The sequence below is a fragment of the Fundulus heteroclitus genome, chromosome 19 (assembly GCF_011125445.2).
Source record: "Fundulus heteroclitus isolate FHET01 chromosome 19, MU-UCD_Fhet_4.1, whole genome shotgun sequence".
Taxonomy (NCBI): domain Eukaryota; kingdom Metazoa; phylum Chordata; class Actinopteri; order Cyprinodontiformes; family Fundulidae; genus Fundulus; species Fundulus heteroclitus.
This window is the reverse complement of record NC_046379.1, coordinates 14,941,817-14,967,009: the sequence shown is the minus strand read 5'-3', so window position 1 is coordinate 14,967,009 and position 25,193 is coordinate 14,941,817. Positions and strand designations below refer to the sequence as shown.

The window sequence follows — 25,193 nt, the reverse complement described above, 5'->3', positions numbered from 1 at the left end:
TACTGTAATATCTAGCGTGTCTCATGCCCAGAATGCGAAGCCATGAGAAAATATGTAACTGAGTCGCTAAACTCAGTTGGCATCCAGCCATCGTCTTCTCCGGCCGGTGCATTTTTTTTTGTTTTTTTTTGGAGAAGAAAGACAAAACCCTTAAATCTCGCATTGATTACTGAGGTCTCAACCAGATGACCATTAAAAACAAATATTCCCTCCCACTCAACTCATCCGCCTTTGAACTTGTTCAATAAGTAATCGTCTTCACCAAACTGGATCTCCACAATGCTTATCAGCTCATCCGCATCCGTAAAGATGATGAAAGGAAGACAGTTTTCAAAACTCACACTGGCCACCATAAATTCATTTCCATGCCCTTTGGACGCACCAGTCAACCATCTTCCAAGCCCTGGTAAATGACATTCTCCGGCCTTTTCTGATCATTTGTCTACCTAGATGTCCTCCTGATCTTTTCAAGAAACCCCGAAGAACAGCAACTCCATGTCCCTCAACTCCCCTAACGCCGTCTGGAAAACCATTTCTTCATAAAAGCAGAAAAAAGGTGACTTACAAAAAACATCCATAACATATTTTGATTACATCTTTGAGTGTTGACAGTTGAAGACAGATTTGGAGAAAATCAAAGTAGTATGGGATTGGCCCACACCTAAAACCAGAACACAGCTACGACAATTCCTAGGTTATGCCAATTTCTACACTATATATTTATTAGAGATTTCAGCCTGGTCGTTGCTCTGCTCACTTTTTTCACCTCCACTAAAAACATTTTATTTCCCCCCAGAAACAGAGAAAGCTCTTTCTTGAACACCAAAAAAAGGTTCTCTGCATCTCTCATCCTCGTTCATCTGGACCCAGCAACCCAATTGATTCTGAAGGTAGATGCTTCTGACTGTAGGGTTGTTGTGTTTTTGTCCTGGAGGGCTCCATCTGAAGGCAACCTGCTTCCTTGTGCAATTTTTCCAAACGTAAGAAACTCAGTTACTCATCAATCATGTCTTCAGACTTCACTGCATCCCCACTTCAATCCTCTCTGATCGACAGCTCATTGCTCATGTTAGGAAGGACTTCTGTTCCACATTAGGCACCAAATCCAGACTCACCTCAGGATTTCACCCACAGACCAACTGCAAATGCGAGCACATGAACAATAACAGGAAAACCCCCTCACATATGTGTGCTCATCGAACCTGGCTACCCAGTGTCAGAATCTCACTTGGGCTAAATGTGCACATAATTCACATATTTTAGCATCCTTCAGACTCTGACCGTTTGAAGCCCCTCTTGGTATATCAGCTCTCTCTCCTTGCATTCTCGTTCCCTTATTCAACTATCCCGTCCATCTGCACCTATCTTTATCGCTGTGTTTGAGTCTGTAACCAGAGCAAATCAGCCCTTCATAGAAGAAGTAAATATTCTGTCACACCCACACGGTATGATGGGCAGGTTCCTCCTCACAGCTGGAGCTTGTTTGGATCCAGTCAGGAGGAACTGATAGAGGAGCAGATCCCCTGAGGCAGATGCCAGATTGTTGTTGTTGTTTGTCAAGTGGTAAATCAGGCCTCATCGTGATTTGTTGATATATTTCTTCCTATATCCCAAACCTACCTGCGTGTTGTCCCCCTCCCAGAAAACCGTTATTTAGTTCCAGCCCCCTCCAGGGGTTCGGTCCTCTGCCTCGCCTCCCTGTTTCCAAGGTTCCTTGGAGAACTCACCTCGGGATCCTCACCACTGCCCTGACATTTCCACAATGCACCTTCATCACTCACCTGTCTGTCCACCCTCCTCCTCCATCTCTGCCTTTCCCTTGAAAGAAATAGGAGAATCATTATCAATTTTATTTACACGCCACAACCTGCTGACCCCAGTCTCCTCCCAGGAAACCTCATCTCCACAACAGCAAGACTTTCACTTCTCCACATGTATCATCAGCTTTCAAACACTTATTCCTTTAATAATCACTAATTACCTCTCCTCCTCGGTGCTGTCCTGGAGCTGTCCCCTGATCCCAGACAAAACATTCATCGATCCACGTTTGTCAACAAACCATTTAAACCTTCCACTGCTGTCCTGTGTGTCTCACAAACATATTGACGATTAGACCTGTTTTATAGAAGGAAATTAGAATTGTCATGTGGCATTTATGTAACATGCCAACATTTCTATGAAAGCATTCATATGTATTCTACAGATATATTTCAAATGATTTGTTTTAAATCAAACTGTTCTGGCAGCATCAGGCTTAAGGACTATTCAGTTTATGCTTAGAATGGAAACCTCTTTAGCTGCAACTTTTAAAACACACGGAAATTAAATCTGTTTCGGTCTGTTAAACAGTAGTCATGCATGGGAAAGTGTTTGCAGCCATTTACATGCAAACATTGACAGGAACAAAGCCGCATGTCTCATTCATTTGTTCTGTTTACAGAAGCTCTGTACTTTCTGAAAGAAGGCCAAGTCGTAAACACTTATTCATCTGTTTCTATGCTTTAGTATGTTTGCTCAGAACTGCATAGGGGTAATGCCATTCAAAAATGTATTTCTATGAGAAGAAAATTCATTTATGTCTCTATATTTATTCATTTAAGTATGAAATCCAGGGATCCACAGAGCCTTTAGCTATAAAAAAATTGTAAAAGAACAGTGTTTAAAATATATATATTTTTTTATTCTAGCCTGAAAACCAGAAAACATGTTAGGGTTAGGGTTAGGTCAGTCAGAGTCCAGAGTCTTTCTGAGATTTGAATCCAACAGGAAAACTTTTTTGTTACAACACAGAATTCTGCATTCGGTTGATACTTTACTGTCCACATGGACTTGTTAATGTTGTTAATACATAATGAACTTGGTCATGATTATCAATGGTCTCGTTTATTATATTTGCATGTTTTTTTGTCTTTGTTTTAAAATTTGGGACTTGTATGAGCAAGCCCTCCATGCTAATTAAGTTTCATGTGATGAACATATGCTAGGCAGTATACCCTTTTTTTATATAAACTTTCCTCTTTTGAGTAACTATGCTAAAGACTGGCAATGGGGTAATAGTTTTTTTATTGATTACCACAGTAAGGAGTTTTTCTGTAGTAGTTATCATCAGTCAATATCTCACTTTGATGGGGTGAGATTAAAAATAGATTGTGCTTAAAAAGCTCCAGTTTCTGATCTTCAAGCAGTGCTTCATAAAACCTAAAATTCATCACTTTTTAGGCAACAAAGAAATGTATGATTATTTCCAAACAGACATACTGGTACAGGCTCAAAGCCGCATGGCTCAAATACATAGGCCACACCAGGTTCTTGGTATTTCTTGGACTTTGAATACGTTTTAATAATTGTTGTTTCATCATAAATTAGCCCTTTAATAAGTATATTAGAACTAGGGTTGTTTCACTAGTTTGTTAGTCTATATATGCTAGTTTTTTATGTCTGTGTTTGTTATTTTGATTTGCTGAACAGTTATTGGTTAATTTTACTGGCAATCAGCTCTCATTTTGAATGTTAATTGAAATTATATTCAAATTTGGAATCCCTAGGAAATCAGTCTATTGCTCATTTGCAGTGTCCCATTGGAAGGGGACGCTACTGTGTCAGAGCGACTCCTGACATGGCTCAGTGTGAGTGCATACAATCTGCTATTGTTTTATTGTGCATTTGTTTTGTTTTACTGCCATTTGTTTAGGCTGTCATCAACAAAAGTATCAGTTTAAAAAGTTTAACATAATTTCCTATAGCTTATCATAACTACACCCCTATTTGTGTTTTGTTTTTTACACTGCATTACTGTTGTCAGTCATTTAGTTTCTCTCTAAATTTGCACCAAATAAGTATGTAAAAGATTATTTACATAGCAACTTTTCACACACTAATGTCACAAATTGATTCACTTTATGCGTAAGCCAACAACTTACACAGCAATACAGAAAATAATAAAGCACAGTACAATCATCAGCACTTCTTGGAATAAAAAAACTCTTTGGCTGCTTATTATAAGGGTCCATAAAGTCCACAGCACCAACATTTTGATGACTCTATAGAAATAGGGACACATAAGAAATATGTGCATCCTACATTACCTTTGTTTTATAACTTTTATTTAAAATGTATATACATACTCAATACATCACAATAACATTTTCTTTACACTTAGTAGTAAAGAAACATTTGTACTTTGCTGTTTAAACAGGTACGTTGATATGAGAAAGGGAACAAATGAACTGGGAGGTATAAAAAACTGAGCCGTTAAATTACAGTAGAAATACATCAAACGACCAAGAAATCCGCAGTGACTCCGGAGAAGCTAACAGAACAATGGACCAACCTTTTGCTATAGATGTGCAAAGCTTGTAAAGACAGATTTTGAAGATTATGGAGCTTTAAAGGCTGTAAAATGTTGCTGACAAATGGTAGCTGAATACCAATGATCGGCACACATTTCAGATTTTCATTTATAAAACATTTTGAAAACCATGTGCCATTTTTCACACTTTGCTATTACACACCACCCTGTAGCTTACTGGTCAAACACCGGTGATCCTATAAAATACTTTAAAGTTTCTGTTTGCAACAAAATGTGACATTGTCGAAGGCCTTTCAATACTTTTCCAAAGCAGTGTGTTTTGTTAGAAAACAACTACAAGCTCTTCTCTGGAAGAGTAGCGGCACATTCCCACCCTTTGGATGATAATGTGCTCCATTATGATGTAGAGATCTCTCCCAAATAACCTTACATTGTATGACCTTCAATAATCTGACTTATGAATAGAATATTCATCCTTCAATCCGTCTGTGAATTCACTCATTTGTCCACAGCAGACGCATACCTTTATGTTCAGAAGGGCAGTGAGGATTTTTATCTCTTTGGGAGATTCTGTAGGCCTGTTCTTCATCACCATGGGTTTAATATGGAGGATAGTCACCATAAAGCAATTTGGCTTACTAAACCTGCCAGATTTGACTAATTCTGATATATATCTCTTTAGAAATAATAATTAAAAAAACAGGTCGGAAGCTTAAACATGGGCTGCATCTGTTTAATTTTTTTATTTACCTATTTTAGAACAATAGCAGCACACACTATGGAGTCTGTAACCAACATCCATTGAGTGACTGTACTAACTCTTGATGTGCATGAATCTGTATAAGTTCACAAAAGTCTGTCCCTTTAATGTAAACCAAGTCTGCTGCTTCAGCGCCATTAAAGTGCCAATTTAAGAAAGAGTCTTGAGTACATCCAAATGACCATACATACACTCATGAAATGAGAGTTTATAATTAATATATAGTGTGGGGTTGAGAGGACAAGCAACATTGCCCATCAGCACACCTTAGTTATTCAGTCAGGAATCAACTGACATGGTAAACAAGAACATAATGTCATACATTCTTGCTATCAGCTGTTGTTTTTTTGGGCTGGCTGGCTGGTTTCCACGTTCTATGCTGATGTCTGCTGGTTTGCTGCCTGCCTTTCTGTGCTTGACTCCAGTTTGTTTCTTGGATCCGCACTGTCTCCTGCCCGTACAGTCTTCATCTCCTCCAGAAAGTGTGTTGCTGCCAGCCCAGTCTGTTTCCTGCTTTCACTGGACATCATTTTGCTGCATCTAGTTCTGTTTATTTTGTTTTATTTTTAATAAGTAAACCTTTTAAGCGCAACAACCGTGTTATGGCTGAATTATTTGTTTCTTTGACTTACTGAACATTACACGCACATAGGAAAACATTAGTGCCAAACCTGCAAACTATGCTTCTAGCTTTAGGAACATTCAGGGCATTTGCTATTTTTATGTGTCCTTTTAAATGTTTATGCAAGGCAATGATCTCTTATCTGGATGTTTTGGGTAATTTTTTTCACTTGTCCATGTTTCTAACAAGCAGTGAATCTTCACCGTCAACATACCCAGTATTTGAGGTGTTCTATCTAAAGCATACCTGATGCTGCTGATGGAACCCTTGATTAGTTGTCTTCCCAGTTTTATATTTGACTTTCATGCTCAGTGGTGCGGTTCAAAAATTGAAAGCTAATGTCTTAAATTAGGATGTGTTTTTACATCATTATAGGTTTACATGGTTAGTAATCGAACAACAGTAGGCTTACTAATGATATGCAGATTTCCCCAACACGTTTCTTATGTTTGGAAGCAATATTAACACGCTGGATAGACTCAGTTGGTGTCTGGACTTCAATCTGAAAGTAAATCTGTGAAGAGAGCTGAAGTTTGGGGTGATGACAAGGTGTCCTAACCTTGCCTGCAAGCTGAATTTTTGTGTTGTTTGTGCATTCACAAACACATCAGAGTCCTTCTTGTCCCGCTCCCATCTCATCCATTCGGGACCAAATCAAAATGGTTTGGGCCAATCACCTTGCAGTATTTTAGGTGGGACATACATCTGTGATGAAAGCAATAGCTGCTGAGCCCACAGTTGAACCGAAATAAACATGTCAGCTCAGGTGGACACATGCGTAACCGCTGCTATTACATCTGTTTTGTCAGAAACTACAGTTTCTCACAGTATCTCACATTTGTAGCAAAGACTGTAATACTACTGCAGTCAAATAATGAAAACAAACAAGTCTGTTGCCAAGGGATACACAACTAGATAGTAGGTTTAAGAGTCAGTTACTTTATCATTCATTAGAAATGTTGGTGTTGATACTTTTTCTCCTTAGTAAATGAAAATATCAAATAAAAACTATTAGTTTTTGCTCACTTTATTTTTGTCTGAAAAATGTTGACCTTTCCGTTTGTTCTGTCATTGAATCAGGTTGTTAACTGTACAAAAAGAATAACAGAATCTCTGTGGTAAACTATCCTGCCTGGCCCAAAGACTTGTCACCATAATTTCCTTAATTTTTGCATTACAGAACAAGAGACATGTCAAGACCTTGATAAATGTTGGAAATCAAACAACAGTTTAGCCTTAACGCGTACAAATGTATTGTGCGGATCAATAACAAGTTGTTTTAAAAATGTTATACAATATATATACATAAGTATATGTATATATATTTTATGTGCTTACATATAATTTGTTATGATGACAAATTCTGCCATTTTACAAATAGTTTCAGTTTTAGTTGTGAAGCAGGCCGAATCGTTGTGAAACAAGCAGAACCCGACTGTATAGAGCGGGTACACAGAACGAAGGGCATCGCGGTCAATCAAAGGCCACATTTCCTCTGCCGGCTCTTGCTTTGGGGTCTTTCTGGCGGTAATTCACTGATTTGACTTTGATGTGCCAATTTGTGCTTGATGAATAATTGTCTGGTTTGCTGATAACTTGTGGGAGTCAAGTGTATTCTGGTGGCACTCAATGCAAATGGGAGATATTTGGGCCCTTCAAATCACGACAGTGGCCCCTCTACATTTGCCTCTCCGTTCCGTGAGTAAACTGACCAATTAGCTGTGTTTGAAGAAGCCATTTTTGATTAGAGCAATCAGTAAACAGCAAAATCTCAGTTTGATTGTCCCCCCCCTGATTAGATGAGTTGTTTCTTGAGAAGTTATTTTAGATTTTAATTTGTGGCCTTATATCACTGAAAAGTATGGTAATTACCCAATCCATTCTCCATGGTTCAGCACTTGGATTAAAATTCATCCATACTGCTAATGTTGATGACCTCATGTTCCCACCCAAAGTTTCTTGAGTAGTCTTTGAATCTACTGAATCAGGCAAATAGGACTGCAGCCATTAAGATGCAGATGGACAGCACTGATTTCAGTAGAGATGACATCAAGATAAAGAGAAAAGGCTGTTAAACACAGGCAAATGAATAATGAATAAATTAAACCCTACAGTATGCTTTCTTGACGTTTTGTCCTTGTTTTACATGATGTTCGTGATTTTTTTCTGCTTATTATCTCCTATGACATATAACAGCCAATAATCAGAAATAAATTGGATGAGAAAAAAACATCTTCATTTGAAAACCTCATTATTAGGAGGTTTGAGGGTCTATGCATTAGTCTTTAATTAACACTATAGACCAGTTAATGACTAAAAGATTATGCTAAGTGTTAAATTACAACATGGTGCAACCAAATTACCAGTTCCATACAGAATGGGCATTTAAAGCATTTGGAAATTATTTTTCTTTTCTAGTACTGTTACAATGAAACAAATATGTTTATCTGGTAAAACTGATAAAGGGTGACATGGGTAATTACAAATAAGGTAATAAATAATCCAATTGAACGGAGAAACCATTTCACAAAATGTCTAATTTAGTGAAGGAAAGTCAAGACACATTCATTTGTATAACACTATTCATTTCTCAAGGTAATTCCAAGTGCTTTACAAAAAAATAAAAAATACAGAGAAACAAAAACATTAGTCATGTGAACAAAATATGTCCTGTTTGAATATCCAAATATATATTTTACTAAGAAATGTTGACATATCAATGTCTAAATTTTGTTTTGGTTAAAGTCTGGAAAAGAAAGTGGTTAAATAACAGGTAATGAACAAATGAAAACCAGTCCTTTTTGCTGAAACTCTTGAAGCTATGGGGTGTTTGATGCATGTTAACTTTCTTGCAGTCACCTCATAGCAATAGGCTCAAGATCTGAGGTTTGACTCGGCCATTCCAAGACTTTCCACTTCTTAGTTTGCAGTCAGTCCTTGGTAAATTTCTAGGTATGTTTTGAATCTCTGTTGCACTTGGGGTTCCGCTTTTGCTTAACTGTTTTTACATATGGTTTCATATTTCCTTCAATTACCATCTGCTACACAGTATAATTCATGGTTGATTCTATGATGGGGACCTGACAACCATGACACTTCACCCTCCATGATTCACAGTTGGTCTGAGGTGTTTTGTCCTGGAGTACTGTAATTTCTTTACAGCAAATATGTCCATTTTTCTGGTGTCCAGAAACTGCTGCTTGGCGCATAAGCACAAACAACAGTCAAAACCCATCCCCCCACACAAATGCGGAGGGAGGCCACCCTCTCGTTCACCGGGGTGAACCCCAACGCAGGCACCGAGATGAGGGGCAACAAGTATGCCCACCCCAGCTCGGCGCCTCTCACCAGGGGCAACTCTAGAGTGGAAGAATGTCCAGCCCCTCTCAAGGAGACTGGTTCCAGAGCCAGAGCCATACGTCGATGTGAGCCCGACTATCTCTATTCGGAACCTCTCATCCTCTCGCACTAGCTCAGGCTCCCTCCCCACCAGAGAGGTGACATTCCACGTCCCAAGAGCCAGCTTCTGCAGCCGAGGATCGGAACGCCAAGGTCAACGCCCTCTACTGCTACCCATTGCACAATGCACCCGACCCCTTTGGCCCCTCCGATAGGTGGTGAGCCCATGGAGCTTTTACCCATGAAGCCCGGCAGGGCTCCATAGGTAAAAGCCCGGCCACCAGGCGCTTGCTAACGTGCCCCACCTCCAGGCTTGGCTCCAGAGTGGGGCCCCAGTGAACTACGTCCGGGCGAGGGAACGCGCTATCCATTTATGGTATTCATCATAAGGGGCTTTTTGGGCTGCTCTTTGTCTGGTCCCTCACCAAGGACCTGTCTGCCTTGAGTGACCCTACTAGGGGCTTAAAGCCCCTGACAGCATAGCTCCTAGGATCATTGGGACACCCCTCCACCACGGTAAGGTGGCAGCCCAGGGAGGGGTAGTTGATTTTTGTTCATAAAAAGCCATATTAATTACACAGTGTCCCTTTAAGCTTACATACCTGTTCACCTCCCTAAAGCTAGTACTTTGTAGAGTCACCTTTGGCGGCAGTTACAGCTGAAAGCCCTTCTGGATAGGTCTCTATGAGTGTGCCACATCTTGCCGGGATTTATCTGCCATCTTTAAAGCCCAGTTCTAAGGAATGCACAGTTCATTGTGGTTCTGTGGACAGATACTCCAGGGTTCCTGTGGAACACTGCAACTCCTCCAGGGTTGCCTTTGGTCTTCTTCTTCTATATGGTTTACTGGCAGTTTACAAACTGTGTGTATTACCGCCATAAACTGGACGGAGAGGTCTTTGGGCTGCATCAAGGTTTCAACAAAAAACTAAAGAGGAGAGTGGGGAGGAAACACTCACAAACCGAGGAGATACTATTTACAGACAATTAAAGCAATTCTGATTGTGAACCTGTCCGCCTGCCTGTCTGTTACCCAACCTGTATCTGCCTTGTGTTTCCGAGCCTGCCAACCCCGTCCTGACTGTGTCTGCCTGCCTGGGACCATCTGAACCCACTAATCAGTCTGTCTGTGAGTACTGGATCCCTCCTAACTCCTGTAACTCTCTGAGCCCACCAGTTACCGAACACGGACGGAACCTGGACCCGACTGTCGGATCTCCTCTCTGTACCGCCGCTGGATCTCTGCCTCCTGTTTCCGAACTCGGATCTCCCCTGAATAACGCTCTTGGAAAGCCCCCGAACAAATTACCTGCCTGTCTGTCAGCCGCTCAACGGCTTCAGCCCTGCCAGTCCGCAGACGGACCTCCGCCCCCAGACCCGTTCCCCTGTCACAAGTTGGCTCTCAGCATCCTAGTTCTCCCTCAGTCAGGTTAGTGATCCTCTTCTCACAGTTTCTCGCCTGCCATCGTTGGTCACTAACCTGTCTCTCTGCCACCAGGGGTTCCAGCCCGAGTGCGAGCGACGTGCCCCGAGAGCCCGCACTTGCCTTTTCCCTTTAAATAAAGTTATTGAAACGTGACTGACCTGTTGAGGCTGAATCTTGGGTCCAGTTCCTGTACGTTACAGATACTTTTATAAGGTGCTCAGATTTAGTCTATTTTGTTTTAAAGTTGCTATGAAATTACTGTATAAACTATTTCTTGTAGTAGATATTGCTGCTTATATAAATCATCCAAAGAATTTCTGTATTATATTAGATTGTGTCGTTTTGGTAAGAATGTTCCTGTTTCCCCTTATTCTACTTGTCCTTTTGGTCACAATCCCAATAGATGAAGAATTGTATTAATAGTTTGTTTTCTGTTGTATTCTTTTTTTAATATTTAAATTGTATCATCCTTTATTAGTTAGATAAAAGCAAGATTTTTAACAGGGTGAAGCATATGAAAACAATTTAATATGATGAATGAAAAATTATTCACACAGTTCAACACTGAAGAACAACACAAATCAAAACTCACGAATTTTTGCATACTGTTATAAGGCTTAAATATATAGTGTTGAAGTGTGGTTTAGAAATTTCATTGACTGTTCTATGGCTATTACATGTTTGATATGGAAGCTAAACTATATTGAAAAGTTAACTTTCTTTTACAGGAGCAAGTTTGGTCACATCTAACTTTGAGACTGAAGAGTTTCTTGGAGTCCTGGCTACACTGATTAAAATAGGATGTACAGTGCCTTGCAAAAGTATTTGTTACAAGCAGGGATTTGCCCTTTTGGACAGTCAACTTCTACCCTAGTCTCAAGTCTTTTCCATCCTCTAACAGGTTTTTCTCCAGGATTACCTTATATTTAGCTTAATTCAGCCATCAACTCTGACCAACACCCCTGCGCCTGCTAAAATAAAAAGTGTCCCACAGGATGATGCTGCCACTACCAAGTTTCAAAGTGGTGATGGTGTGCTCCGAATGTTTGCAGTATAATATTTCTGGTACCCACAGCATTTTGCATATTGACTTGAAAGTTACATTTTGGTCGACTCTGACCAGAGGCTTTTGTCCACATCAGTGGTGTGTTCCCAAATGGTTTGCAGCAAACTGGAAACAGAACCACCAAAGCCTGTCTTGTAACTAAAACTTTGCTCATTGCTTCCCTTCCATGCGGGTCAGATTTATGAAGTGCACAATGATTATTTCTCCTGTTAACATATTCTCCCATGTCCGCAATGGTTCTCTACAGCTTCTCTAAAGATACCAATATACTGAGATTAATCTATAGGTGGGCATTTAATATTTTAATATTGAATATTTAATATCTGGTGTCAACTGACATAACGCTGCCTGTCAATCAATCCTGGAGGCAACTGACCAGTCAGCGATCACATTTTGTCCCAAATTTATATGCCCCTTAGCTGAAGGAACTGCACACCCTTGTTGTGCAATTAGCCATGGAGGATAAAATCCGACTGTAAGTTTAAAGCCACTGAAATGTCAGACTTTTACAGACTCCAAGGGGGCTGCCCATCACAGAAGGGGAAGCAAACACTGTTACCAAGCTCCCAGGGATTTATCTTTCTCTTTGTCCGTCGACTCACGAGGAGAGGAGTCCTACACTGGAGAGACCCGCTACATATGCAGGCTGGATCATCGCTAAGTCTGCAATATGTCTTCTGCACAATCAGAAGCCGGAGTAAGAAATCAGCCCCTATGCCGAAACCAGCTTTGTGATTTTTCTCAGCTGTCGGTGGTAACCTGAGGCTCGGCTGCGTGGAACTGTTTCCTCTGACATATCGAACTAAGTGCGCTGCAGCCTCCAGCAAACAAACACAGCCACGCTGGAAAGGCCGTGCAAAGATCACCATGATCCACAGCCGAGCACGGACTACCGGAGCCATGTAAGCGCATCCCAGGCCAGGTTTCATGAGGAGTTTCCTGTATCTGAGCCAGCCACTTGCTTGCTTCTCAGACAACCAGTTTGGAGTGATTCACTGCAACCGGATGCCCCATTGCCACAACTAGACAAAGGCAGAGGTTTGGCAAAGAAATAAACAGGGACAGTTTGGAATGGTTTACTTTTAATGTGTTTTTTTCTGTTTTGTTTAAGGTTTGACTGAGTAAAAGACCAGGAGCTAGCATTCTTCAAACAAAGCTTTGCTGATGTGTTTGAGTGTGTTTTTACGGTTATAACAAACTTTAATTCTATAAGGGTTTTATACATGGGATATTAATGTTTATGTTATGCTGTTCAGTCTTAATGACCAAATACAGCTTAAAGGTCTTTTAAATTAGCACCGAATGTCCGCTAGCATAGCGGTAATAACATAACTATGGTTTGTTTTCAACATAATGTCTTCGTCTCACCCCGCCACTGTTTACAGTGCTACGGGCACTATTATACCATTAATAGGGAGCATTAATGTCGATTTAATAGTGTTTTATGTAACTTCAAGGTAAACTTAGGTTAATGTAAACAAGGGCCACTTGAAGTGCCCCAACACGCCATTGCCAATCTGCTACAGCGCCCTCTAGCTTCCTAAATTACCGATTTGAGTCTGAATTATTTCCAAGAGAAATAATTATATTATTAAAAATAAAGTGTTCTAAGGCTTAATGATTCTTACTTAGCAAATCATTCTTTAAAATTTTGTTTCCTCAAATAATGTTTTGCATAACTAAGATTTGCATTGGGAATGGGTTGCACATACCAAATGTTGTTCTAAATTAGTTAAGCTAATTTTACCTCATTTCATATTCTTAGATGTGCTGTGAACCCAAGATCACTGAACTATTCTTATGATGATGGTTTTCAAGTACTTTATTTTGCCCCTTTGTTATTTTGTGTGTACACAGTTCCTTAGCTTCTTATCTTAATTTTGCTTAGTAGTTTAAGTTTCACTAGCCTAGTAGAGAGGATTTGTTGATTGAAATGTAATGTTAATTCAGATAACAGCATGCTATAGTGGTATTCTCTGGATATTGATTTATTTATGTTAATAAATTCTTGAACTTGAAGAAAAATTGTCACTCCTTTATTCCATATGTGTGTAGAGTTTACTGTTTAAAGAATGCCAGGGTAGCGATCTTAAAATTGCCATCACGTCAATTAGTTGCACTGGATTTTATTTAGGAGTATCAGAGTAGAGAGGACAACAAAGAATGATTTTTTTTTTTTTTTCATATTTTTCCACTTGATAAGCATGGCCTACTTTGCATTTGTCCATCATTTATTATCCCAATAAATACTACCGTTTTGGCAGCATGAAAACAGTGTTTCCAAGACACTGTAAATGAAGACATAGTATGACTGCTACATGGGATTTTGTTTTTTAAATAATGGTTGGTCAAAAATGCCTTCATCACTGTTTACATTTTAGTTTTGTCTGGAAAGCTATTGCTGAGCTATTTCAAGTTTAAATGAAATAAACTGAAAGATTGTTCAACCTAATTACTCATTGTATTGTTTGAAAGCCACAGTGACAGTCTAGCGACCACCCTACAGAATGTCCTAATCAATACAGCAGACAGAGTAAGTAAGACAGAGGATGGGTATGTGTGACACAAAACCAGGATTAGGCCTGATTAGGGCAGTTTTAACATGTCCTGCTGATTAGGGGTCACTGAATCTGACCGCTAATTACTCGTGAAGTGTGGCTGGCCGCACAGACAGGACAGCAGCCACTGGAGGGACAGGCAGCCCAAACCCGTCCCCCTCCCTCTCAAAGCTTACCCTTGTCCACTTTCCACCCTTACAAAGGGGGTCCTGGAGCCCCTTTGATTGGGTCTGCTGAATTGTGGAGAGGGGACTTGAAAAAGAGTCCCATTTCCCTTTTGCTGTGCTGCCACCCCCTGCAGGGAGGAGTCAATATACCCATTCTTTGCTTTCGTATAACCAGCTGGCTACAGCGGTGCAAATAAACACTCCAGGTCCACCGGCCGGCATCTATCTGAAACAGAACCTTTGTCTTGTGTGGATTGTGCTTTAATTGGTGTTTCTGAGACAAATTCTAAGTGAGATTTGAATTTTCACTGATAGGGTTTTAATGAACAGAGAATAAACCTAAAATCCAACTAAATAAAGCCAATTAGAGGGAGTTCTCTTTGGGTTGTGTATTATAATATTTTGGATGAACACAATATTTAAAACCACAGAGTTACACATTCAGAAGTTTGATCAAAAGAAAGTTAAAACCAGATATGTTGATAAACTGTTAAAAAATAACTTTTCGCTCCCACTTTCTAACATTAAATACAATTTTAGTTTTTCTGTTTCTGGTCCTATAGGATTAGCAAAAAATTTTATGAGAGAGATCATGTTTACTGAGTGGATATTTAGACACATTTGAGTTAAACTGAGTCACACCTGTGGATTGATTTCAAGGAAACACTTCAAACAAATTACGTCCTTGTGTGGAATCACAAAAAAAAACACTAAATCAGTGAAGATATCAGGAAGTGAACTTTGGATTTCCACAAGCCTGGTTCATCTGTGGGTACCCACAAATACAGCGAGAATTCATATTGCAGACAAGGTTACACATTCACTCCTGTAGATTAAATCCTAAATCAGAGAACCAAAAATATGTCTGATCTGCCATATCTGTTTTGTTTTGTTGTGTCTTAGACTGTCCTAGCCTAGAATGGGTCATGTGACCTAGAGTGCTGCTCTAGGTCACATGACCCATTCAGCGATGGATCCGACCCTCTCAAGTTACATAGACAGCTTTTTGAGAAGTGCAGCCCGAACGTAGCGTCTATATGCGCCAAGTGGTGTATATTGACCTGATAAATAATTTTATATATCTCAAATTAAGCTAATACTTGGGTCCAAACTTAGAGTGCTGCTTTAAAGTCAAGAACTGAATACAATTCAGAATTTGTGCAACAACTTGAATACTGATGTTCTCAGTTGTTCACCATTCAATGTGAGTGAGCTTGAGGTATTTTTCAAAGAAGAATGGGTTAATATGTTCTGTAGATCTGCACACCTGGTAGAGACATACCCGAAATCCCTTGTAGCTGTAATCGCAGTGAAATATGGTTTTACAAACGTATTGACTCTGGGGAGCTGAATGTAAACTGCCAAGCACGCTTTCCTGAAATTATTTGTAGAAAAAAAAAAAAACACATACATTCCTTTTGTGTTGATTAAACACATGACGGACTGCTGAATTACATTGACATTTCTAGCTGCTATGTGGCAAAATGTAAAGAAGGCAAAGGGGTGTACATGCTTTTGCAAGGCACTATGGATCCCCTTAAAATAAATACCCATTCATGTATTCATTTGTTTTCCTAACCAGTAAAGAAATTACCTGAAGATGAAGACGGTGATTTTGTGAGCGATTACACATTTTACTGCTATGGTCTTACAATTTCTAGCCTTCTTCAAGCTTGTGTTTGAGAACCAAACGTAGGTTATACTCACAAGTGATCAGCTTCACACACAGCAAATTCATCTAAATTCACATTAGATGTGAAGAAAATCCAACTCCTTTTGCAATCTTAATTATGATTTTTATTGCATGCAATTTGTCTTTTTGCAGACTTTGTAGAGAATCCAACCTCCCCCCAACCACTACCACCCATCCAAGCTACCACCCATTGGTCCCCTGTCCATGGCACTCAAGAGGACGAGGGAAGCGGGGTAAAGGAACATGGGATTTAGGGCGTAATCCTGTTTGTCCTCAGGGTCACATGCTCCACGGAGTTTAGATTGTCAGCTACTGTCTGGAAGTTTATTCGAGGGACAAACAGCAGTCTAATTGTAATTCCCTCTGGAGAGCAGTCAGTGTCTCCTGCTGAATGCTGGAGAGGAGACAGGTTGTTGCAAGATGATAATTGAAAAGAAAGTGGGTGGTCCTGTTTGGCCCCCATGGCCCTCTGGGACAGTCATATTGAGACTCCTGCGTGTTTTGGAGGGGGCAGATTAGCGCATGTTATATTTGAAGAAATCATTATGTCCTTCTGGGCTTAATTTGACACACATAGTTATTGAGTGATGGCTGCTTCTGCCGTCTTTTGCCATTCATGTTAGATTGTGTGTGAGAGAGTTTGGCTGTTTGCTGTTGGATCATTGCCCTCTATTAACTTGCTCTCTGAGCTCTTCTACAAGCCATTATGAAATTCTGTCCTCAAGGTTTTAAAATCCTGTAATTTTACTTGACAATTTAAAATTTGCCATCACCTTTTAACTTGCAATTGCGTTAATTAAATTCTAACAATGTGGTTACTTACTGAAGATCAATTCAAATGTTACTAGAAAGGCAGCAACATGTTTAAAAAGTAATAAAAGTAAGACACTCTTATTGGCGCTCACACTTTAAAAAACAACAACTTTGCAGCAGCGAAGACTCGCCGATCTTACCCACTGCTTACCTTCGCTGAACTGCTCTCCAGTCCCAGCCCTATTAACCCGTAATCCTCACACTGGCAGCTGGCCATTACCGTAGCAACGATGAGATGGGAAAAAACTGCTTTGCTGGTTCAAACGTAAAAAGGAGTGCCGTGAAGGACGGAGATGAGCTCTTTTGTCCTGTAAATTCGCCTTTTTTCATATTTCTGAATGCAGGAACTCCACGGCTAACAAATTTTCACTTCATCTCCTTATCTGGGCTGTTTAAATATGATAATTAAATCTCTTTGGTAGTTTTAATTCTGTTTTTGGTTATTTTTCACATATAAAGACGTTTTCCAAGGGTGAACGTATAAAGAACCCTCGCATAACAGCCAGATGCATGAATGCATGTTTTTATTCGTTTATGATTAACTTGATCCGTGTTCAGGATAAAATTCCGTTTCTGTATTTTAAAATTGTTGATATTTTTTTTTCCCTTCAGAAAGCTAAAATATTCTTTGTAATCACATTCAATGCTTTTAGCTTAAACACTTCCAGTTCCATCTTGCTTTTTGTTGGGGGACTCCTGCAAGCTCATGAATGCAATGTTGCAATTTTACCCAAAGCAACCTTCTGAAGATTGTTTAAAGGAAGAGTAAGACGTTGAAGGACCAGGTTAGGAGAATGCATGTTTTTTTTTTTTTTTTTTTTTTTGTCTAACTAGGTAGGACAGAGGGGTGGGGGGGCATCCCTTATTAGAAACCCATGTCACATTCTCCTCTGTGGCGACCAGGACTCGCTGCACTGCCAGTAATCCCCCTCCAAGTCCCCGTCTGCATCTTATTCAGTTTTCTCATAAGTAGTTAGAGAAACTGTTTTCAGTTGCCACTAATAACTACTGACCTCCAGTGACACAGGCCAACAATGGATTTTTCAGACCTGAAACGCACAGCTAAAAGAAGCTGATTAGGAACTCAAGAGGCTTGAAGCAGGAATCAATGGTTGCTCTGTCCTGCCACGGTGCTTCCAGCATGGTGCGGATGATTGTGGGACCTCTATTAGTTATGCCTCATTAAGTCCCACAAACTCCTTTTTTAAAGAAAATCAGTTGGCCTGGTGCTGAAATCTATTACGGTCGGGAATCCCCCACTGAGGTGCTTCTGCATCCTCGCTTTGAGACAGAAGAGGCTGAGGAATGACCTGTTTTGGAGTTTAATAACTTTTTCTAATGTTGAACTTTGATGACGCTATATTTCCCCTAACTTAGGTATTTATTTTAAATTGATTTTCTGATTCTGCTTTTTGAGTGTTAACAGAACAGTTGTCTGCATAATTCAACTAGTGCCACAGTCCTATAAGGAAATAAATGTAAGTACTGGAAAGTCTAATTGAGAACGTCTCAAGAAGGAATTACATACATTTTAATGTCTTTTTCTTTCCAAAGGTATAGGCCTTAATGTGTTAAATATGGCCCTTTTTTGTGTTTGTTAACTGTTTAAAGTCTGATCAAAGAAATTATGGCAAGAACGATTTATTGATGTTTTAAACAAAACAAGAACGTCTTTTTTTTGTTTTTCTTTTTTTTCAAAGGTTTTTATTTACATCATGGGGACATACCAAAATACTAAAATGTTACAACCTGTATGCCTAATAAAAACATATGACACCATTTTACATTTCTACAGAGAATGTATAAATCACATTTAACAATATGCTTACTTGATACACCCAGTTTTTGAGGAGTATGCTAACTCTGTTAACCCTATATCACCAAGTGTGTCCTTTTTGATACAGGACCTCTCCTGATATAATGTTAGCACATTCCTCAAAAACCTGCTCTATCATGTAAATATGTTGTTAAATACATTGTACTAATTCTCTTTAGAAATACACAAATTGTACTAAATAATGTTTTAGATATGATTACATGACAGTAAAAGCTTAATGCACACCCTTTGATACAAATAATATAAAACCAATTTCAAACCAATTTCAAAGATAAAATTACTTAGTTAAAAGCATCCATTGAGAAGCTCAATATCTGAATTACCTAACAATTATTTCTAGTAGGGCTAAAGCTTAAGAGAATACCTCCTAAGTTGATCAGGTCTAAATTCAACATCTCCTTCTTTACTTAATTTGGAATTGATAAAACACACGTATTTGGTTATACAAAATCTAAGATTCGTGTGCTTGACTTTATAATGCCAAATCTCATTTTTGATACAAGCGTCCCCTTAGACCTCTACCTCTTCAACAGTAAGAATTGCTTTCTAAAATCTAGAATTTCTTTGAAATATTTTGATTTTTGAACGTAGTTTTTGGCTACTCAAAAGGATCATTTCCCTTTTGTGAGGCAAAAAGCTTGCAGTGACTAATTTTCCTGAAAACTAAATAGATCCGGCACTCACGTTGCTCACAGAAGGACTGTCTCTCCTTGGCCGATTACAAGGGCAGTAACACTAATTAAAGCCTTTCAGACTTGGTCAATTCAGTCCATTCGTTTTCTCTTAACAAATATACAAAAAATGGATCTTGCCACTTATGATCATTTTGTAAGATTTGGTCAATATTGAGAGAAAGAGAGGCAGTTACGGTGGTAGAACCATGCATGTGGAAGTGAATGTAGAATATTAAGCCTGAATCACTGGCTTTATGATATCGTATACTACCATTAAAAATATCACATGAAGTGGACCTAAATCAACCTATCACTCTCCTTGTGTGTGTTTCAGGAATAATCGGCCTCATTCACTCCACCACTCAGAAACTAGGCCAGACCCTGCTTTTAGCTTTCCGGTTTAATTGCCTCATCGCTAAGACTGACAATATGGAACAATTTCTCATCCGGTTCGAGCAGCACAACAAAACATATTTGATTTGTGTATGATAATAGTTACATGTTGGGCCCATGTTTCCGTGTAAACTATGCTGCAAACAGTGTGGAGCCCTTGCCAATTAGCGCTCTCTAGGTTGCTAGGTCGCCATGGTCAATTGAGGAACACATCAATAGGACTTGAAAAGGTTTCTCTGCGATCAGACCTTCTGACATATTAAGTAGAATAATGGGGAGGAGGAGAATTGGGTGGAGGGGAATGGGGGTATTGCAGGAGACTGAAGCAAGGCTTCCTTCTGTGTTCACATTATGCAGTGCAACCTGCAATTACCTGAGAAGAATAGGCAAAGAAATCCTTTACATCAGTGAAACACAATATCCTCTGCTCCATGCTTTATTATAACTGTATATAGCATTGAAGTAATGATAGAGACCCCTTCCAGCCCTGATGGAAATATCTGCTTTATATAATAGAGGTAATTTTATATAATGCATGAGTTATTCAATTGCTTTGTCTGTGTTTGTAAATGTACATGAGCAAGAGTGCATATGCATGACCAGGGTTGTTGATCACATCTTTTAAGCAGCTTTTGTAGCTAGATTCACATGCTGCAGCATCCAAACTTTCCAGGCAGAAATGACAATACCACCACCAATTACAGAGACAAACTTGTCTCATATCTGCTTACAAAAAGAGGTAAGCTCCCTCACAATCTACTGATAAACTGAGAGCAGCAACACGCACAATAGCCAGTGATTACCTAGCATAGCCTATTAGTGTGCAATAACTGTGGCTATTGAAAAGAGAAAAGAATGGCTTCACATCCACTTTCATTTCATGCGGTCCACCATCAGAAAGCTTTGTTGACAACTCATTCAGGCCATAATTTCGACAGAAAATCTATCAAGAAACGCATTGCAACACCAAAGTGTGTGTTATGGAGTGCATCTGTAGTTTAATGGCCTGATCAGACAGTCTTCCGCAAGTGTTGCCGTGCTTTATTTCCAAATGTCAGGTGCATATTGGCTCCGGCGATTCCTTCAAGTGCAGGGATGATAACACATATACATACAGCTGTCAGGTATGTGGAGGGGATTCTCTTTGGAAATGAAGGCCCTCCAAGGTCTCTGTGAAGCTACACTGATAGCCACCATCACCATCATCATCATGACAGGGAGATGTGAGTGAGAGGATTGAAAAATCATTTCTGAACGTGTCTAAATGAGCACAGGAAATGAAAAATAAGGTTATCAGCTGCAGCGGGCTGAATTCGATATTTTTTATGACAGAGGTAAAAGGGTACTGACAGATATGGCCTTTATTTGCCAAAATTATCATTATTATTATTATTATTATTATTATTATTATTATTATTATTATTATTATTATAGGTAGTATGCAAATAATCGGAACAAAATGAAATGTTAACAATGTGGAATTACGTGTATCACCTTGAGGTTTCTTTTACAATTACATCTACCATACATCAGAATATGAATACTTTATTTATCCCAAGTGAAAATATCTGAAAATTTGAAAACTATGAAACGGAGAACAATAAAAGAGAATAGAAAACACAACATATAAAGATGAGAATGAATATGTGAATGTAAAGTACTCAAATTAGGTTCAAGTGGAAACAACACTAAGCTTGCTAAATCCCATTTTAAATCTGCAGTATTGTACAAAATGGTTTAGCACGCGTGACATGCTATGTCAGATATACAACTTCAGATTGGTGTAGGCTGAGGTTTTATTGGAATTTGCGTCACATATAACAAGATGTTTAACTGTGATTGTCCACTATTACACAAAATAGTGTAAATTAAAATAGTTTTTGTTCAGTCTATTTTAAAAATTATTTCAAAGAATTAAGCTTTATTGGCATAGAAATATGTTCAAATATTTTACTGATACGGGAGCTTCATTTGAGCATAAATTAACCTGTAAATAGTGGGAGGGGTTTTAAGTTGTATTGCACTGTTGGAAATGAAAAATAATATGTTTAGATTATTAAAACAGATTTAAATTATGTTTAATGCTTTGATATAATAATAATAATAATAACAATAATAATAATAATAATAATAACAATAATAATAATAATAATAATAATAATAATAATAATAGTAATAATAATAATAATAATAATAATAATAATAATAATAATAATAGTGCATGTATAATTAATATTAATGTGGTATAGCAATAACAACTGACACATATGCTACGCTATTCGCCCTTATTACAGTAATTGGCTGTAATTGTGTATTTTATGAAAGCACACACATTCACAATAAAACTGTCCAATTAGACGGCATCAAAACGAAGGTCTGGGCCTGTCACAGAAAATATAATTAATGTAACTAAATAGGTTTTGAGGAAAAAAATAGGCAAACGTATAGAAAAGTATATTGCATAAATAAATGTCTGTTTCAAATGTGCTGGAAAGTGCTAAAGATGTTAAAAGAGGTGATGTCTCGTATGAAAGCCAGCCCTCCAAAATGTCACCTGAACAATGCTGGCTCCCTCATCGACCTTGCTTTCCAGCTCAATTTGGTCTCAATAACAACATAATGAAAATGCACTCCAAAACAGATCCCCCTTTAAAAAATTACTTATTCAGGAATAGCTCTCACACTTCAAGTTATTTATTGTTAACGTTCACTTGGTTTTGAAACATATACAGCAGCCATCACGCATTTCTTCCTTGTTGTTTTTAACTTACAAAAAAAATATTAAAGAAAACATAACTGTGGACGCTATAACGATTATCATACAGTTAAAACGCATTGTGTGAGTATGTGTGTGTGTGTGTGTGCGTGTGTGTGTGTTAGCCAAATATACAAATACCTACTTTATTCAATAAGTCTAATCAAATGAATACATTAGTTTACAATATTAATATGATAAAATACCAAAGAAGGAGTGGTGGTTTTAGTGGAGTTCGAACCTGATCCCACCTTTCCTCCCCATCAGTACAAAGAAGTGAAGCAGCATTCCTTTTCGTTTCAACAACATAGACTACGTTTAAAACATCGTGAGGAAGGTCCAAAACATGAATTACAAAAAGGTCCAGAAAACCACACGGTTGCTGTCGAGGGCGGCCATTTGTGTTCAAAAATAGACTCCCTCTGTCAGAGATGTCAGGAAAATGTGCCCTGATCAGTTTGTGCGCCTCTTCGCGCCTTGCCGTCTGACCCTTCGCCACCAAAGGCATATATATATATATATATATATATATATATATATATATATATATATATATATATATATATATATATATATAAAATGTTTCTTGTGGGCTCATCCGCTGGTTCACGTTGAAAAAAGTGGAAAGTAACAGTACTGTTGAAGGTCCTACCACGTTCTGCCGTACAGGAGGTTTGAGCTGACCATGTTACTGGTGTAATCTACAGCAGATGTGTCTATCTGGGCCATGTTCAGCTGACTGTGGAGCGAGGGCGGACTGGGCGACATCTCCTCCAGCTCCAAAGCGTTCACCTGCTGCTGGCTCTGATGCTGCCCGAGGCTGCCGGCTGAGGACGCGAGCACCACTCCGGCTCCGTTCTGCTGCTGGCTCTGCTGTTGGTTCTGCTGCACCTGTTGCTGGTTCGGCGTCGGCGTGTTGGAGCCGTTCTGACACGGCTTACCGTCCTTTACCAGAACAGGCACTGCGACGCGCCGCGGGGACTGCGCCTGCTGTTGGCACAGGCTGCCGTCCTGTTGCTGCTGCTGCTGCATCTGTTGCGCCGCCTTATCCTTGGCCTGGCGCTTCATCTTGTACCGGTGGTTCTGAAACCAGATTTTCACCTGGGTCGGCGTCAGGTGGATCATGCTGGCCAGGTGTTCCCTTTCGGGCGCCGACAGGTATTTCTGCTGCTTGAACCGCCTCTCCAGCTCGTAGACCTGAGCCTGAGAGAACAGGACGCGCCGTTTCCTCCTGGGCGCAGCGTGCAGAGCTGGCATGGCTTTGCTGGCGTCTCCCATCCCCGTCAGGCTCCCCATGCCACTCATGTTCATACCTGTGGAAGGTCCCATGAATCTAGAAACTTAAAAATATACATACATATACGTGCGTTCAATAAACAGAAGAGGAGAACACTATTTCGCCTGAAATATTTTTGTTAAAATTCAAATTATTTATTGGACTTAGAGAGGAGTTCATAAAGCGTATAATAATAATAATAATAATAATAATAATAATAATAATAATAATAATAATAATAATAATAATAATAATAATAATAATAATAATAATAATTTTAAATGAGTCGCGTCAGACTTGAAAGAATGATCTCCTTTTCAGTTTAATCATTCAAAATATCGTAAAATATTATCTTCGAATGAACAATCACATATTTTCCCTCTTTACAGAATCAATGTTGAACAGTATATTGAGTCATCTGAGTTTAATATGCTTACACAGTATCTATTTTTATATATATGAGGAGGGGGAAAAACGCTAAAAGTGCAAATAAAGGCAGAATCGAACTTACTTGTGGAGTATCTTGGATCAGGGTTGGCGCTGTACCATCCCGTGGCTGCTGCAGTATTCCGCATGCTTTCCTGGTACGACGGGAGGTCTCCCATGTTGCCAATGCTCCCGTTGCAGTATCCCCCCATTGCGCCGTGGGAGAACTGGGAGACGGTGTGCGGCATGTGATAAGTGGTGGCCACGGTGGCGTTGTGGCCCATGGAGTGCTGTTGCATGCCGGTCTGAGACACCTGAGGCTGTCGGTAGGCTCCCAGTGGAGAGGTTAGATTCCCTGCGCCGTCCATGCCACTGAACTTCTTGTAGGTCTCCTCGATTGGACTCAAAATATCTGTCACTGAAAAAGGCGTTGTATGCTTTGGGCTCAACGACATGATTCAGAAAGCAGGTAGATTTTTTGTGTTTGAGCAGATCAACCGTGTTGTTGTATCGGCTCTCTCCTTGGTGGATGTCTACGTAAGAGAGTGCTTGGAGTGCGCCTGAGATCCTATTGATCGCCTTGGAGAAGGAGGCGAGCCCAGGGCGCTCTTAGCCCGGGTTTATTGGAGCCAGGAGCCAGGTTTACGACAAACACCGGGGGGGCGGAGCAAAACTCCTAAACCAGCAAACAATGATCATTGACATTTTTTTTAGGGGAATAATTCATGAAAACGCACTTTGCCTTGTGCTAACTCCTGCAAACGGACAAAACTGATATTACAATTGGCGAACGTGTTCTTTCTGACAACTTTATCCAGGTGAGGGGAGCTCATGGTGTTCTGTCGACCAGCTGATCTTCCCACATATGACTATTTTGCGTCAGTAGGGAATTCCACTCTTTCCAGAAACTTTGAGAGCTCTTTGAACAGACATAAGGGCCACCGAGTATCATCAAAGAGCCACAATGAAGTTGCATGACCAGCTCATTTGGTCTTCTTGAGCATCATTTTACCCCACCA

The 25,193-nt window shown here is 39.5% G+C and overlaps 1 protein-coding gene across 2 annotated transcripts; it reads right to left on the bottom strand.

Moving 5' to 3' along the window:
• Positions 1–23,031: 23,031 nt before the first annotated feature.
• On the bottom strand, positions 23,032–24,919 carry nkx2.4a (NK2 homeobox 4a). 2 transcript variants are annotated; one of them, XM_036151017.1, is made up of 2 exons: positions 24,260–24,919; positions 23,032–23,812 (listed from the first exon to the last, which is right to left on the bottom strand). In XM_036151017.1, the coding sequence occupies exons 1-2, from the start codon at positions 24,627–24,629 to the stop codon at positions 23,121–23,123; spliced, it is 1,062 nt and encodes a 353-aa protein (XP_036006910.1). In that variant the 5' UTR covers positions 24,630–24,919; the 3' UTR covers positions 23,032–23,120. The 2 variants fall into 2 exon arrangements, with proteins under 2 accessions (XP_036006910.1, XP_036006911.1); XM_036151018.1 differs by having other exon boundaries at positions 23,032–23,785; positions 24,260–24,916.
• Positions 24,920–25,193: the final 274 nt, after the last annotated feature.

Excerpts from the sequence above, each read along its gene's own strand:
- nkx2.4a (XM_036151017.1), bottom strand. The coding sequence starts at position 24,629 with ATGTCGTTGAGCCCAAAGCATACAACGCCTTTTTCAGTGACAGATATT. Across the intron at positions 23,813-24,259 it reads TGATCCAAGATACTCCACAA|TTTCTAGATTCATGGGACCT; the intron begins GTAAGTTCGATT and ends TATATTTTTAAG.